Source organism: Pangasianodon hypophthalmus, chromosome 25 (assembly GCF_027358585.1).
Source record: "Pangasianodon hypophthalmus isolate fPanHyp1 chromosome 25, fPanHyp1.pri, whole genome shotgun sequence".
NCBI lineage: Eukaryota > Metazoa > Chordata > Actinopteri > Siluriformes > Pangasiidae > Pangasianodon > Pangasianodon hypophthalmus.
The window spans coordinates 16,790,356-16,807,940 of NC_069734.1; the positions used below are offsets into that span (position 1 = coordinate 16,790,356).

At 41.9% G+C, this 17,585-nt stretch overlaps 1 protein-coding gene across 1 annotated transcript in view; it reads left to right on the forward strand.

The window, feature by feature from the left end:
- The window catches only part of LOC128317443 (sialoadhesin-like), a 72,296-nt gene that overhangs the window by 47,207 nt on the left and 7,504 nt on the right, over positions 1 to 17,585 (forward strand). Inside the window, exons 17-18 of the mRNA XM_053229305.1 lie at positions 3,477 to 3,746; positions 14,931 to 15,200. Of these exons, the coding sequence (XP_053085280.1) occupies positions 3,477 to 3,746; positions 14,931 to 15,200 (540 nt within the window). The remainder of the gene's footprint in view (positions 1 to 3,476; positions 3,747 to 14,930; positions 15,201 to 17,585) is intronic.

Consider the following 17,585-nt stretch of genomic DNA (forward strand, 5'->3'; position numbering starts at 1 on the left):
TGATTTCAAGTATTCCGTCTTTGTTTGAAGAGGGAGAGCGATATAATCCGGTAACACTGACATGATCATTGCAACTAATACAAACATCCAAGGCAAAATGTTCAAACATTTTAGGAATGGATGAAAAAGAGAGACTCTTTTATGAATATCACAATTCCACCACCTTTGCTCTTTCTATCGCAGCAAAATTATATGGAACCAAGCAATAAGTGATTATAGAGACGGCACATGGGTTTGTCTTGGTTTCTTTATTGATGCATCAGCAGCTTTATTTAGACAAATATCTTGAAGAATTTCAATATCAGACAGTCTCAACAAACTCAAACCTGACTGGTCAGCGCTCACAGTCTTTTGAAGGAACAGAAATAGAGACAGTCATAACAGATGAAACAAAGTAGAGGCAAAAAAAAGTACAGTACATATTTAGCTAGGCCTAGTAAAAGAAGTTAAACACTTTTTTTTTAGCTGAAAAGAACGAAAAATAGAATAAGAATGCTGTGTTAATCAGACTTGAATAACTTCACGTGTAAAACAAAGAGGAAGCCAAGGAGGCGTGGCAACAAAATGCTGTGTCAAGTGCACTACTCATCTTCCGTGTCTTTACTGCTAGTGTCATGAAGAAGCTCATAACTGCTTACAAGTTCAGTACGAGTGAAGGAGGAGCAGGCTGAATAAGACGGTTAATATTCATTAAAAGAGTAAGATAGATTTATTTTGTATTTATAAGGATATTTTTGATCGAAATTGTACACGTGGTGGATCTTCCAGTGTCGGCTGTCTGAAGGCTGATGTCACCATGTTTTACAGAATGTCGAGAAATATTACAGTAGCAGCAATCCTCATGTTACTGACAGGTAACCTTTTCAGATATTTCAGCTCTTTCTACTGTTTTTATGTGCTGTTGTGTCACTACTGCAACAGAAAAGCCCTAAACATGTCTCTGTGTTTGGAAGTGTTTTTATAAATTTGACAAGATTTTGGTGCAGCCAAGAACATTTGTAGGATGTTGTGGAGTAAAAGACAAAAGTTATAGAGCAAGAAACCAAATGAATTATTGCAAATTCTACTGAAGTGTGTGTATATGTATATATGTATGTATGTATGTATGTATGTATGTGTGTGTGTGTGTGTGTGTATATATATATATATATATATATATATATATATATATATATATATATATATATGAAATGGTTATATTAATTTTTCATCATCAGATCATTTTATTACAGTATATTATGTATCTATAATGTAATATATAATACATTAACATCCTGCACCTTTCTTTTTCTGTGTGAATTTATTTGTCCTGTTACATCTATAACCCCGGATGAGGTTTATGGTTTCAACCTGAGTTCTATTTTTATCATCATTTTCACACCTTCTTCACCTCATTCGCTATGTGTGACTGCAGCAGAGGTTAAAACTGTGGTTACACTCTTGCTGGTCAATGCATGAGCTATTGCATTATGTGTTTAACTCACTTTAATTTGTGCTTCTGCTTTGTGCGTGTGCGTGTGTGTGTGTGTTCCAGGAGTTCAGGCTCAGCACAGTGTAACTCTCTCCTCTCAGACTCTCTGTGCTGCTACTGGATCTACAGTAAAAATCTCCTGTACATTTACAACACATGATCACTCTAGTATCACACAGAGAAAGTGGTATCAAGTCCAGAGCTCTGAAAGAGAATCACAAGACCTGAGCAAAGATCCACAATACTCAGGACGAGTGTCTGTAAGAACCTGGTGGTCTGACTGTGAGCTGACACTGAGCAATGTGAGAGTGAGTGACTCTGGAGTTTATAACTTTAGATTTAAAACACAGAGAAGTGTCTGGAGATCAGCCCCATCTGGAGTTCGACTGACTGTTACAGGTAACACACACACACACACACACACACTTTATTGTATAATACTGTATGTAGTATGTATTTCAGGTATGTAGTATTTACAGAGTTTTGCTACATAACTGTGTGTAGACTTGCAGGTGAAGGTGGATCCTAACACTGTAGGACAGAGAGAAGTGAAAGTGACCTGTAGCTCCACCTGCAGCATCAGCACATACAGTTTCTACTGGTACAGGAATGACAATTACTTCAGATATAGAACTGACGCCTCCATTGTCCTCGACTCAACCAGTCCACAAGATGAAGGCAGCTACTCCTGTCAGGTGTATGAGAGTGAACACCGCTCTCCTCCAGTGTGTAAGTGTCAGAGTAAATCTGTCCCTCACCATCAAACTGAAAACAGTAACTCATATTGCTGTCAGTAAAACATCATGCTTTGTTTATATCATTGTTTCTGAAATGGTGACTTAATTTGAATAATTAAAGAAAAAAGTTTCTAAATCAGTGATGGTGTGAGATATCATTTAATATTTTAATTAATGATTTAGTAAATAATTTAAGAATAGATCAGTTAATAAATTGGCGGTGCTGCTCAACATAAGTCTAAACACGTCACTTCACTTCACAATTCTACCTCACAATATTTGCCTTCATTTTCACAGAGACACAGAGAATAAACACATCTGAGCTGCAAAATGTTTATAAAAACAGAGAATATGGTGTTTTGACTCTAATAAATCTATTAAAAGCTCCACAGATACAATAGGTCCTGTTGCTACTTTTATTTTATGTTATACATTGGAGGGAGAAATGCAAATCTAGCTTTAGATCAGATGTTAGAATTGTATTGATCTTTAGATTTCTGTTCTCATTCTGTGTGTTTCAGGTGTTTTCGATGAGAAGAGCTGCTGGAGTGTGACTTACTCCACCCAGACTATCTGCTCTCTGATTGGCTCATCAGTGGACACACACAGTTATTTCACCTTCCCTGATCATTACAAGGTCACAAACATGTTCTGGTTCATTAAAGAGCAGGCTGATGCTGAGGCTGTGGATGTGAGAGAGGATGAGGAGTATCAGGGCCGAGTGCAGTACACACAGAGCTTCCAGAATAACTGTAGTCTGAGAATCACTAACCTGAGAGAGAGAGACGCTCAAACCTACAGATTCAGATTCTACACTGATGATCCTAAAGGGAAATACACCGGCCAACCTGGAGTCTCTCTGTCTGTCACAGGTAATGCCACACAATTATACGTTTAACTTAATTAAATTTAGATGAAAATTATAAATCAGATGATTATTTGCAGATCTGAAGGTTGCAGTATCAGACTTGAGTGACCAGTACATGAAGCTGAGCTGCATCACCACCTGCACTCTGTCTAACAACCCCACTTACATCTGGTACAAGAACGGAGAGCGTGCGTCTGACTGTAAATCTGCCTCCTACTCTGTAGCTGCAGTCAGTGGTGCGGTCAGTTACAGCTGTGCTGTTGAAGGCCATGACAGTCTCCTCTCTTCTCCAGTGTGTGAGTGTGGATTTTACTGTCCTCAATCATAGTATAGCTATATCTATATCAAATGCTGATTCTGAACACACACCAGCTGATTCAGGTGTTTTATTTCTAATCAGATTCCCCTAAAGACACCAGTGCAGTGGTTCTTTCCTCTGGAGACATAGTGGAGGGGGAATCAGTGACTCTGAGCTGTAGAAGTGATGCAAACCCTCCTGTTCTCACCTACTCCTGGTTTAAGCAGAGAGCAGCTGCAGACACACTGCTGACAATAGGCCAGAATTACAGCATCAGCAGCATCAGCTCCCAGCACAGCGGACTGTACTACTGCACTGCTCACAACCAGCTGGGACAGCACAACTCTACACCAACACGCCTGGACGTGTTAGGTAAGTGCAGTGTAAAACTTTTATGTAGCTGTATAAAGTGGATCAACAAAAATAACAAAAACCTTCTTCTTCTTCTTTCGACTTTTCCCTTCAGGGGTTGCCACAGCGAATCATCACTCTCCACCTATCCGTATCTTCTGCATCCTCAACACTTGCACCCACTAGCTTCATATCCTCATTTATTACCTCCGTATACCTCCTCTTTGGCCTTCCTCTTTGCCTCCTGCCTGGCAGCTCCATGTCCAACATTCTCCTACCAATATACTCACTCTCCCTCCTGTGAACATGTCCAAACCATCTTAATCTGGCCTCCCTAACTTTGTCCTCCAAACGTCCACCATGAGCTGTCCCTCTGATGTACTCGTTCCTAATCCTGTCCAACCTTGTCACTCCCAAAAAGAACCTCAACATCTTCAGCTACCTCTAGCTCTGACTCCTGTCTCTTCCTCAGTGCCACTGTCTCTAAACCATACAGCATAGCCGGTCTCACCACTGTCTTGTACACCTTCCCCTTGATTCTCGCTGATATTTTTCTATCACACAGAACTCCCGACACCTTTCTCCACCCATTCCAACCTGCCTGCACTCGCTTCTTTACCTCTTTCCCACACTCTTTTCCCATTACTCTGGACTGTTGAACCCAAGTACTTAAACTCCTGAACCTTCTTCACCTCTTCACCCTGTAATCTTACTGTTCCACTTCCCTCCCTTTCATTCACACACACGTACTCAGTCTTACTACGACTGACTTTCATTCCTGTTCGCTCCAGCGCAAACCTCCACCTCTCCAGGTTTTCCTCCACCTGCTCCCTGCTCTCACTACAGATCACAATGTCATCCGCAAACATCATTGTGCAAGGAGACTCCTGTCTGACCTCCTCTGACAACTGGTCCATCACCATAGCAAACAGGAAGGGGCTCAGAGCCGATCCCTGATGCAGTCTCACCTCCACTTTGAACTCCTCTGTCTGACCTTCAGCACACCTCACCACTGTCCTGCTCCTCTCATACATGTCTTGCACCACTCTGACATACCTCTCTGCTACTCCTGACTTCCTCATACAGTACCACAGCTCTTCTCTTGGCACCCTATCATACGCTTTCTCCAAGTCTACAAACACACAGTGCAACTCCCTCTGACCCTATACTTCTCCATCAAAATTCTCAGAGCAAAAATTGCATCTGTTGTGCTCTTTCTGGGCATGAAGCCATACTGTTGCTCACAAATTTCCACTACCGTCCTCAACCTTGCTTCCACTACTCTTTCCCATAGCTTCATTGTATGGCTCATCAACTTTATCCCCTTATAGTTGCTGCAACTCTGCACGTCATCCTTATTCTTGAAGATCGGCACTAATACACTACTTCTCCATTCCTCAGGCATCTTCTCACTCTCTAAAACCCTGTTAAACAAACTAGTTAAAAATTCCACTGCTGCCTCTCCTAGACACTTCCAGACCTCCACTGGGATGTCATCAGGACCAACTGCCTTTCCACTTTTCATCCTTTTCAAAGCCTTCCTGACTTCATCCTTTCTAATCTTATCTACATTCTGTTCCACAGAGGTCACCCCTTCTACTCTTTTTTCCCTCTCATTTTCCTCATTCATTAGCTCTTCAAAGTACTCCTTCCATCTCCTCTGTACACTCTCCTCACATGTGAGCACCCTTCCATCTCTATCCTTAATAACTCTAACTTGCTGCACATCCTTCCCATCTTGATCCCTCTGCCTAGCTAACCTGTACAAGTCCGTCTGTCCTTCTCTAGTGTCTAATCTAGTGTACAACTCGTCATATGCCTCCTGCTTGGCCTTAGACACCTCCCTCTTCACTCTGCGCTGTAACTCCTTGTATTCCTGTCTACTCTCTTCAGTCCTGTCCATGTCCCACTTCTTCTTGGCTAACCTCTTCCTCTGGATACTATCCTGAACTTCCTCATTCCACCACCAGGTCTCCTTATCTTCTTTCCTCCTTCCAGATGACACACCCAGCACCTTTCTTCCTGTCACCCTGATTACTTCTGCTGTAGTTTCCCAGTGATCTGGCAGCACTACCTGACCACCCAGAGCCTGCCTTAACTTCTGTCTAAAGTCCTCACAACATTCCTCCTTTTTCAGCTTCCACCACTTGGTTTTCTTCTCTATCTCTACCTTTGACCTCTTCTTCTTAGAGACCATCAAAGTCATCCTACACACCACCATCCTATGCTGTCTGGCTACACACTCTCCCACTACCACTTTACAGTCACTAATCTCTTTCAGATTGCCTCTTCTACATAGGATGTAGTCTCCTACCTCCACTCTTGTAAGTCACTCTATGCTCCTCCCTCTTCTGAAAATAAGTGTTAACCACAGCCATGTCCATCCTCTTAGCAAAGTCCACTACCATCTGTCCTTCAAGGTTCCTTTCCTTAACTCCAAACTTGCCCATCACCTCCTCATCACCTGTGTTCCCCTCACCCACATGTCCATTAAAATCTGCTCCTATCACCACTCTCTCACCCGTGGGAATACTCTCCATCACCTCATCTAATGCACTCCAGAATCTCGCTTTCTCCTCTAACTCATAACCTACCTGTGGGGCATAACCACTAACAACATTCAACATCACCCCTTCAAACTCTAACTTCAGACTCATCACCCTGTCTGACACACTCTTCATCTCCAGAACATTTCTCCCAAGCTCTTCCTTCAAGACCACACCTACCCCATTTCTCTTACTATCCACACCATAATAAAACAGCTTGAAACCTGCTCCTATACTACGAGCCTTGCTACCCTTCCACCTGGTCTCCTGTACACACAGTATATCCACCTTCCTTCTCTCCATCATATCAGCCAGCTCCCTGCCTCTCCCTGTCATAGTACCAACATTCAGAGTTCCTATTCTCAGTCCTACACTCTTACCTTTCCTCTTCTCTCTCTGTCTACGCACTCTCCGCCCTCCTCTACTTCTTCGACCAACAGTAGCCCAATTTCCACCGGCGCCCTGTAGGTCACCGGCGCCGATGGCGGTCGTTGTTAACCCGGGCCTCGACCGATCCGGTATGAAATTGAGAGTACTGACGATTCGCATGATTAAATTTGGCAATGTTTTACGCCGGATGCCCTTCCTGATGCAACCCTCTCTATTTATCCGGGCTCGGGACTGGCACAGAAGTCACTGGCCTGTAACCCCCATGGCTAGATTAACAAAAGTAACAAAAATAAAGCCTCATATTGCTTATGATTTGTTTCTGAAGGCTCAGAGGAGAACACAGTGTTAAAGGTCATCATGGTGGGACTGGTCGTCTTCCTGGCAGGAACACTCCTCTCAGGAGCTCTGTGGATGTGGTATGTAAAATGTGAACATACTGAATATATTTGAAACACGATTAAAATTAAAATACTCATTTACAGTTAGCACGAACATGTGCTTGCTGTTTCTCAGGAAGAGGAAGTGGAGCTCAGCTAATGGCCACAGCAGCACTGGTGAGAGGGGACAGGTGAGTGCAGGTGAAAGGAGGGACTGTCTGATCATGTGACATGTTCAAATATGAACTTTATCTTGTGCTCCTTTTCAGCCTCCATCTGCTGCTGTGTATGAAAATGTCCCAGCCTCAAACCTCAGAGGGAGAGTCGCCTCAGATGATCAGGATAACATTCACTATGCCAGTGTTGTTTTTAAACACTTGCACACACAGGAAGCGTCTCTGTCACCCAGACTTCCTCCAGACACCACAGAGGAAGAAGATGTTCAGTACGCTGCTGTGAACGTTAGCAGGAACACTGCTGCCATCCAGTGAGCAAATCATTATCATTACACCAACACTAATTGTGCTGATCAGTCTACTTCATCAAGTTCACTAAATGACTGATTAGAAATATAAGACATTACACTATTCTAGTCTTTATTCTAGTCCTCTTTTTGTTCCACAGGCTTGTGGCAGACGAAGAGGCTGAAAATTCATCTCAGATCTACAGCAAGATCCAGAAAATCACCAGAAAGAGAACGAGCTGAGAGAGATGTGATCGTTCTGTTCTGTATCCAAACTGAACAGGAGAAGAGGGGCGGCTTTGGCATTTTATCAGAGTAGCAGTATTGTTGCTTCAGTAGTGTATTGTAGTGCTCATGTAGTACTGTATGCTGTTTTACCTTAGCAATTGTATATGCAGGTCAGGTTTTTTAAGAGGAATTTAGATTAAGGATTAATTTTTTTCCACATCTGTTTTTTTTTTGTTCCATTATAATCTTTATTAACACGTTTTTGATTTATTCATTTATTTTTTACATTTATTTTAATGCTATTCAATCTATAGTGCTCTTTTTATTTTAAGTGATCTATATATGCTTTCTTTATGCATTCTGTTGTTTTCCAGCAATAACTATAAAACTTTTTTTTAAATGAAATTACATAGTTACTTTATTTATTATTCAATCTCTGTCGGTTTGCTGGTCATATACATAACTAACGCTATGTAGTTTGCTAAAGAGAAGCAAAACATCCTGTTAATAACCTATATTTCCTGTTAGCTAGAATTTGATTTGCTGCCTAGCCAATTATGTTAGCTATGTTAACTTGGTTAAATATAGCCATTAATATTAGTGATTTAACGAAACTTACCTCAACATGCTTTGTCTAATTAGACGGAGTTCATGCCTCCAAGGAGGTAAAGGAGACGCTTCATTTTGTACGAGTCTGTGACGAGGAGGAGGAGTGACGGGCCAGGCTGTGAGGATGCACGCCTGGCACTGAGTTGTCTAATCAGTGGGAGAGAGTAATAAAGGAGCGGCTGGATACGCCTGAGTGATAGAAAGAGAGACACGCGTGTGTTTTGTGTTTGCCTTACGTTTGTGTTTTGTCGGTTCCCACCTCCTCCTTGTCCATCTTCGAACAATGTAACACACTTCACGGATGCACAAGGAGGAGCAGAACATTGCCCAGAGAATCACACTGCCTCCACCAGCTTGTCTTCTTCCCATTGTACATCCTGGTGCCATCTCTTCCCCAGAATACGCCCCCGGCTGTCCACATGATGTAAAAGAAAACATAATTCATCAGACCAGGCCACCTTCTTCCATTGCTACGGCTATGCAGGCCCATATGCAGCAAGCTGTGATGCACTGTGTGTTCTGACACCTTTCTATCATAGCCAGCATTAACTTTTTCAGCAATTTGTGCTACAGTTGCTCTTCTGAGGGATTGAACCAGACCAGCCAGCCTTCGCTCCCTACGTGCATCAGAGAGCCTTGGCCTCCATTGACCCTTTTGCCGGTTCACCGGTTGTCCTTCCTTGGGCCACTTTTGGTAGGTATTAACCACTGCATACCGGGAACACCCCACAAGACCTGCCGTTTTGGAGATGCTCTGACCCAGTCCTCTAGCAATCACAATTTAGCGCCTGTCAAAGTTGCTCAGATCCTTATGCTTGCCCATTTTTCCTGCTTCCAAAACATCAACATTGAGAACTGATTGTTCACTTGCTGCCTAATATATCTCACCCCTTGACAGGTGCCATTGTAACGAGATAATCAATGCTATTCACGTCACCTGTCAGTGGTTTTAATGTTATGGCTGATCAGTGTATATTTAATGCTTCACAACCAAGAGGGAAAACACAGAGCTTAAATAGGGGGAGTAAGTAGGGGAACACAAAACAGCTATGCACAAACATAGGAAGAAATTTAAAAAAAATGCGAGTGTGGGAGCTCTCTGGTCTGGGGGAATTGTCCATGGTGAACGTGACAAAAGATTCCCCATCCTCGACTCACGCCCACTTCCATAGCTGTCATTGGCTACGTTTACATGCACATCAAATTCCGTTTAAGGTCTATATTCGGGTTGCAGCCATATTCCGAATACGATGTTTATATGCGTACAGGCATCGGAATATTTGCATATCGCATATTACCCCAAACTTGTCCTCCTTATAATGTGAGCTTTACAATCAATTTTTACATTCTTTTAATAACTTACAATGCATTATATTGTTTTAATCCTGAGGTTTTTTAATTTAAAAAATCAAATAAATACATTAATCAAGAACTAATCAAATCAATTCATTGTTTTACTTTGAAATAATTAAATTAAATAAATAAATGATCATGTTGAAAAATACCAGTACACTTCATACTAATCAGATTATCTATATTTTCATAAAAGGTTCCTTACTAGAGGCTTTTTAACACACGGAGCTCTAGTGCCATCTGGTGGTTAAAAGGATGAAGTGCAGATAGCAGCCCAGTCTAGTCCTATAATTTTATTAATTTACATTTAACTGATCTCTAGTCCTTGACATGTTACAGCATAGGCAAGGCTCACGTGGGCTTATCTGAAGAAAATACAGCTATGATTTTATTTTCCATTTAATTAGTAATCTCTATCCACTGTATCTGTAGAACAAGAATTTACACTAAGATCACATTTTATCACTAAATCCTTCAGCTTGTACACACAGAGATTTCATCACCTCATCACAGTGGTTACAGGAAGACAGCTCCATGATTTGTTCTAAACCCGACACCAATACTGACACCTTATTGGTGGAAAAGTGTGAACATTATACACGATTATAATCAAATAGAAAAAATGCCAAAGGAACTTTATTGTGTATATCTTTTTGTGTGTGTGTGTGTGTGTGTGTGTGTGTGTGTGGCCATAAACTGAGGCTGTTCATTTTTTAAATCTGTTTAACATATTCTATCAATTAACACCACTAACCCAAATAAATAAATAAATAAATAATCTCTCTATAATTGCATGTTGTTACAAGTTATTAATGTTATATTATCATTATTATTACTATTATTATGTTACTGCTAGTGATTTAATGTATTTCTGGGTTTAAAAACAAATCTTTATGTACAAACAGGAAGGCTGTAAACTTTAAGAGGTTGTCAGAGCGCCTGTGGAACAAAAGATCATTAAAACACTAGTGTGTAGGAGAGTTTGAAGTACCGGAAATGTCATTTATTATAAAATAGACTTGAGTGATGTGGTCAAACTCATCCTGCAAAGGGGTAGAGTGTGTGGTGAGAAGTGTGAAGTGTGAAAGTGCTACAATATTTATTTATAATGAAACACCAGGATGTCTGAATGTCTGCCGTGGTAGGCAAGCAGGTGATATCCTCACAATTGGGCAATAATGTAAAACAGGAGTCTTCTAAAATGACGGTCACCACTGGGAGGTGCTAGAAGCAGCCTAGCAATAAGTGATTATAGAGACATCACATGGGTTTGTTTTGGTTTCTTTATTAATGCACCAGCAGCTTTATTAAGACAAGTATCTTGAAGAATTTCAATATCAGACAGTCTCAACAAACTCAAACCTGACTGGTCAGCGCTCACAGTCTTTTGAAGGAACAGAAATAGAGACAGTCATAACAGATGAAACAAAGTAGAGGCAAAAAAATACAGTACATATTTAGCTAGGCCTAGTAAAAGAAATTTTTTTTTTAGCTCAAAAGAAAGAAAAATAGAATAAGAATGCTGTGTTAATCAGACTTGAATACCTTCACATGTAAAAACAAAGAGGAAGCCAAAATAGGGAGGTGTGACAACACAATGCTGTGTCAAGTGCACTACTCATCTTCCGTGTCTTTACTGCTAGTGTCATGAAGAAGCTCATAACTGCTTACAAGTGCAGTACGAGTGAAGGAGGAGCAGGCTGAATAAGACGGTTAATATTCATTAAAAGAGAAAGATAGATTTATTTTGTATTTATAAGGATATTTTTGATCGAAATTGTACACGTGGTGGATCTTCCAGTGTCGGCTGTCTGAAGGCTGATGTCACCATGTTTTACAGAATGTCGAGAAATATTACAGTAGCAGCAATCCTCATGTTACTGACAGGTAACCTTTTCCGATATTTCAGCTCTTTCTACTGTTTTTATGTGCTGTTGTGTCACTACTGCAACGGAAAAGCCCTAAACATGTCTGTGTGTTTGGAAGTATTTTTATAAATTTTATAAATGTGTTAAGATTTGGATGCAGGCAAGAACATTTGTAGGATGTTATGGAGTAAAAGACAAAAGTTATAGAGCAAGAAACCAAATGAATTATTGTAGATTCTGATGAAACCTACATATATCAAATCATCATATGATATTATTTTTACACTGTCAAATCATTTTATTATAGTATATTATTAATGTATTATCTGATACATTAATATCCTGCAAATTTCTTTTTCTGTGTGAGGTTATTTGTACTGTTAATTCTATAACCCCAGATGAAGTTTAAGAACGGTGTCAAACTGAGTTCTATTTTCATCATCATTTTCACGCCTCCTTGGGCCACACCCTATGTGTGACTGAGAACAGCAGCAGCGGCAGGGGTTAAAACTGTGGTTACACTCTTGCTGGTTAATGCATGAGCCATTGCTTTATGTGCTTAACTCACTTTAATTTGTGCTTCTGGTGTGTGTGTGTGTGTGTGTGTGTTCCAGGAGTTCAGGCTCAGCACAGTGTAACTCTCTCCTCTCAGAGTCTCTGTGCTGTTACTGGATCTACAGTAAAAATCCCCTGTACATTTACAAAACCTTATCAGTCCAGTGTCACACAGAGAGAGTGGTATCGAGTCCAGAGCTCTGAAAGAGAACCACAAGCCCTGAGCAAAGATCCACAATACTCAGGACGAGTGTCTGTAAGAACCTGGTGGTCTGACTGTGAGCTGACACTGAGCAATGTGAGAGTGAGTGACTCTGGAGTTTATAACTTTAGATTTAAAACACAGAGCAGTGTCTGGATATCAGCCTCATCTGGAGTTCGACTGACTGTTGCAGGTAATACACACACACACATACACACTTTATTGTATAATATGTAATATGTATTTCCGGTATGTAGTATTTACAGAGTTTTGTTACATAATTGTGTGTAGACTTGCAGGTGAAGGTGAACCCTAACACTGTAGGACAGAGAGAAGTGAAAGTGACCTGTAGCTCCACCTGCAGCATCAGCACATACAGTTTCTATTGGTACAGGAATGACAATTACTTCAGATATAGCACTGATGCAGATATAGCATTGTGCTCGACTCAACCAGTCCACATGATGAAGGCAGCTACTCCTGTCAGGTGTATGGGAAAGTACACCGCTCTCCTCCAGTGTGTAAGTGTCAGAGTAAATCTGTCCCTCAGCATCAAACTGAAAACAGTAACTCATATGGCTGTCATTAAAACATCATGATTTGCTTATATCATTGTTTCTGAAATGGTGACTTAATTTGAATAATTAAAGAATAAAGGTTCTGTACCAGTGATGGTGTGGAAAAATATTTAATATTTTAATTAATGATTTATTAAATAATTTAATAATAGATCAGTTAATAAATTGGCGGTGCTTTTCAACAAAAGTCTGAACACGTCACTTCACTTCACAATTCTACCTCACAATATTTGCCTTCATTTTCACAGAGACACAGAGAATAAACACATCTGAGCTGCAAAATGTTTATAAAAACAGAGAATATGGTGTTTTGACTCTAATAAATCTATTAAAAGCTCCACAGATACAATAGGTCCTGTTGCTACTTTTATTTTATGTTATACATTGGAGGGAGAAATGCAAATCTATCTTTAGATCAGATGTTAGAATTGTATTGTTCTTTAGATTTCTGTTCTCATTTTGTGTGTTTCAGGTCTTTTCGATAAGAAGAGCTGCTGGAGCGTGACTTACTCCACCCAGACTATCTGCTCACTGATTGGCTCATCAGTGGACATGCACAGTTATTACACCTTCCCTGATCATTACAAGGTCACAAAAGTGTTCTGGTTCATTAAAGAGCAGGTTGGTTCTGAGCCTGTGGATGTGAGAGAGGATAAGGAGTATCAGGGCCGAGTGCAGTACACACAGAGCTCCCAGAATAACTGTAGTCTGAGAATCACTAACCTGGGAGAGAGAGACGCTCAAACCTACAGATTCAGATTCTACACTGATGATCCTAAAGGGAAATACACCGGCCAACCTGGAGTCTCTCTGTCTGTCACAGGTAATGTTGCACAATTATACATTTACTTCACTACATTTACAGAGATGAAATAAATGAAATTGATAAATCAGTTTATTATTTGCAGATCTGAAGGTTACAGCATCAGACTGGCGTAATGGGTATAAAAAGCTGAGCTGTTTCACCACCTGCACTCTGTCTAACAACCCCACTTACATCTGGTACAAGAACGGACAGCGTGTTACTGACCCGGACAGAAATGAACTGTCTGTCAGTAGTGAGGATGCAGGCAGCTACTCCTGTGCTGTAAGAGGACATGAGGAGCTTCGCTCTCCTGCTGTCTGTAAGAACTCACTTTACACTTCACTCATTCTGTCTTCATCTCACTGCCAGCTTCTGTTAGACTACAGTAAACTCACATGCAGTGATACATGAATAAATGACGCTTTAGACTTTTTTAAGTTTGGATTTCTGTTCTAACTCATTTTGTGTGTTTCAGGTGTTTCTGATGAAAAGAGCTGCTGGAGCGTGACTTACTCCACCCAGACTATCTGCTCTCTGATTGGCTCATCAGTGGACATACTGAGTTACTATACCTTTCCTAACAATCAGAAAATGACAAAAGTGTTCTGGTTCATTAGAGAGCAGGCTGATGCTGAGCCTGTGGATGTGAAAGAGGATGAGGAGTATCAGGGCCGAGTGCAGTACACACAGAGCTCCCAGAATAACTGTAGTCTGAGAATCACTAACCTGACAGAGAGAGACGCTCAAACATACAGATTCAGATTCTACACTGATGATCCTACAGGCAAATACACCGGCCAGCCTGGAGTCTCTCTGTCTGTTACAGGTAATGCCACATAATTATACATTTACTTAACTACATTTACATAGATGAAATAAATGAAAATAATAAACTGAATTTATTATTTGCAGATCTGAAGATTATGGTATCGGACTCAGGTAGTGGACAAAAGAAGCTGAGCTGCATCACCACCTGCACTCTGTCTAACAGACCCACTTACATCTGGTACAAGAACAGACAGCGTGTGTCTGACTGTAAATCTGCCTCCTGCTCTGTAGCTGCAGTCAGTGGTGCGGTCAGTTACAGCTGTGCTGTTGAAGGCCATGACAGTCTCCTCTCTCCTCCAGTGTGTGAGTGCGGATTTCACTCTCTTCAATCATAGTACATATACATATCAAATGCTGATCCTGAACACACACCAGCTGATTCAGGTGTTTTATTTCTAATCAGATTCCCCTAAAGACACCAGAGCAGTGGTTCTTTCCTCTGGACACACAGTGGAGGGGGATTCAGTGACTCTGAGCTGTAGCAGTGATGCAAACCCTCCTCTTCTCAACTACACCTGGTTTAAGCAGAGAGCAGCTGCAGACACACTGCTGACAACAGGCCAGAATTACACCATCAGCAGCATCAGCTCCCAGCACAGCGGACTGTACTACTGCACTGCTCGCAACCAGCTGGGACAGCACAACTCTACACCAAAACGCCTGGACGTGTTATGTAAGTGCAGTGTAAAACTTTTATGTAGCTGTATAAAGCAGACGTTTTAAAGCAAAATTGTTCTAGTACTGACATTTCTGTACAAAAAGCTATGCAATTCCTGAACCACAGTTTGTGTAGAAAAAAGAAATAGCATGTTTTAAATAAAACAGTGAGATAATAACTCAAAATATTGACATAACATCTTGAAATAACAAGATCTTAATTCAAAATAATGATGTATTACATGAAAAAACAACAGCAAAACAGTTCAACTATTTTAACACCTTGATATTCAGGACTTTTATAAAATCAGATGCTATCAGGGACAGCAGCACACCATCAGGCAGCAGGATTAACATGTATAATGAAAGAGAGAGAGAGAGAGAGAGAGAGAGAGAGATAGAACAGATTATTTGGTATGCTCCTCCACTACAGGGTGTACATTGTGAGTGCAAGCAGGGACTCCAGCAGTACTAGTTATGACAGTATAACTAAATGGGACAGTCAGAAGACAACAGTTATGATGGCACACTGGGACATAAAGCGTCTCACCACTCCACTGTCAACAAACCTGAGGGACTGTGTAAGACAGGGGTGGGCGACAGCATCCAAACATCCCAGTTTACCAAAATTCTCTATGGCTACAAACCTGTGCCTTAATCTGAGAGAAAAGCTATTAAACAAAAACAAATATGTTTTCAACCTAGACTTAAACACAGACTGTGTCTGAATCCCAAATACTAATAGGAAGCTCATAGAAAAAAAAACTATCCCCCCTGCCACAGTCTTTACTATTCAAGATACTAATAAAGAGTCTGCACCTTTAAAAACAGCTGAATGTCACGGTTCATGGGTTCACCAGCCTCTTCTGGCCTTGTTGTGCACTACCGCTGATTAGCTCATTAGTTTCAGCTGACACTCATTTACTGCTCTATTTAAGCCTCAGTGTTTGTCATGTCTGTCAGTTCGTTGTTTTCGTGTCTGTATTCTGTTGCTCTGTTTCCCGGTACCTCTGGTGGATTACTGTCGTCTAGCCTGGATCATGGGACTGTTTATTCCCTGTTGCAGCTGAGTGCTACCAAGGAAACCTGCCACAACTGCACCCACATTTGTCCACCCACTGTACTCTGTCTGTTACGCTTTCTTCAGCTCTTCAGCGAGCTGAACTCGCACTTGAATCCGCCTTGTAATCCCTGACAGAATGAACTGACGGTGGTCGCTACGGGTCGTGCGGTGCAAGCCTTGGTAGCACAGGTGTCCGAGCTCACTACCCAGGTTCCACTACTGAGAACCGAGTCGGCAACATCACCCGCTGCGCCAGCTCCCCAGCGCTTATCCCCCCAGTCGGCGCTCACAACTCAACCTGAGCCACGCCTACCACCTCCCGCCTCATACTCTGGTGAGCCGCGTCTCTGCCTAGCCTTTCTCACCAGGTGCTTGTTGTTTTTCTTGCTCCAACCCCAGACCTTTTCTACCGAGCGGTCTAAGGTGGCTCTGGTGTTGACACTGCTGTCTGGGAAGGCGGCTTTGTGGGGGACAGCGGTGTGGGAGAACCAACATCCGTGTTGTTCCTCGTTCCAAGCGCTCGCCGAGGAAATGAAGAGAGTATTTGATCGTGCTGTGACGGGACTTACGTCAAGGCGAGCTCTCTGTCTCGGATTACTCCATCGAATTCCGTGCAATTGTGCAATTGGAACGAGGAGGGCCAGTGGGATATGTTCCTGCATCCAGAAGGAGATCTTCATGCTGGAACTTCCTACGACCCTGGATGAGCTCATCGCTCTCGCAATTCGGGTGGACGCACGCCTACAGCAGCAGGAACAACGGGGCTACGACGCGCAGTTCCGGCAGCCACGGATCTCCTTGCCCCTTTTTCCACCGATGCGGTCAGCCCAGCGTACGATCCGGAGCCGCCGCTCCGTTAACTCTCATCGCGTTGGGGAATCACTTTGAAGAAATACGCTTCGTACTCGCTGATTCCCCGCTTGCTGCAGTTGTCCTTTTTCACCCCTGGCTCACACATTGACTGGTATTCTAATACAGTTTTATCGTGGAGCGAACATTGTCATGCTAATTGTCTTGTGTCTGCCTGTTCGTCTGTGTCTAGTTCCGTTTTCCAGAAGGAGTCGGTGGACCTGTCTAACGTGCCTAAGGAGTACATGGACCTCAAGGAAGTGTTCAGTAAGTCTTGGGCCGCTTCTCTCCCTCCGCACCGTCCCTATGACTGTGCCATAGAATTATTGTCAGGTAAGTCTTCGCCTAAAGGCAAGCTTTACTCGCTTTCTGCCCCAGAGAGGGAGGCCATGGAGAAATATATTTCTGATTCTTTGGCAGCTGGGCTCATCCATCGTTCCTCTTCCCCTGCAGGTGCCGGGTTCTTTTTTGTGGTGAAAAAGGACAGAT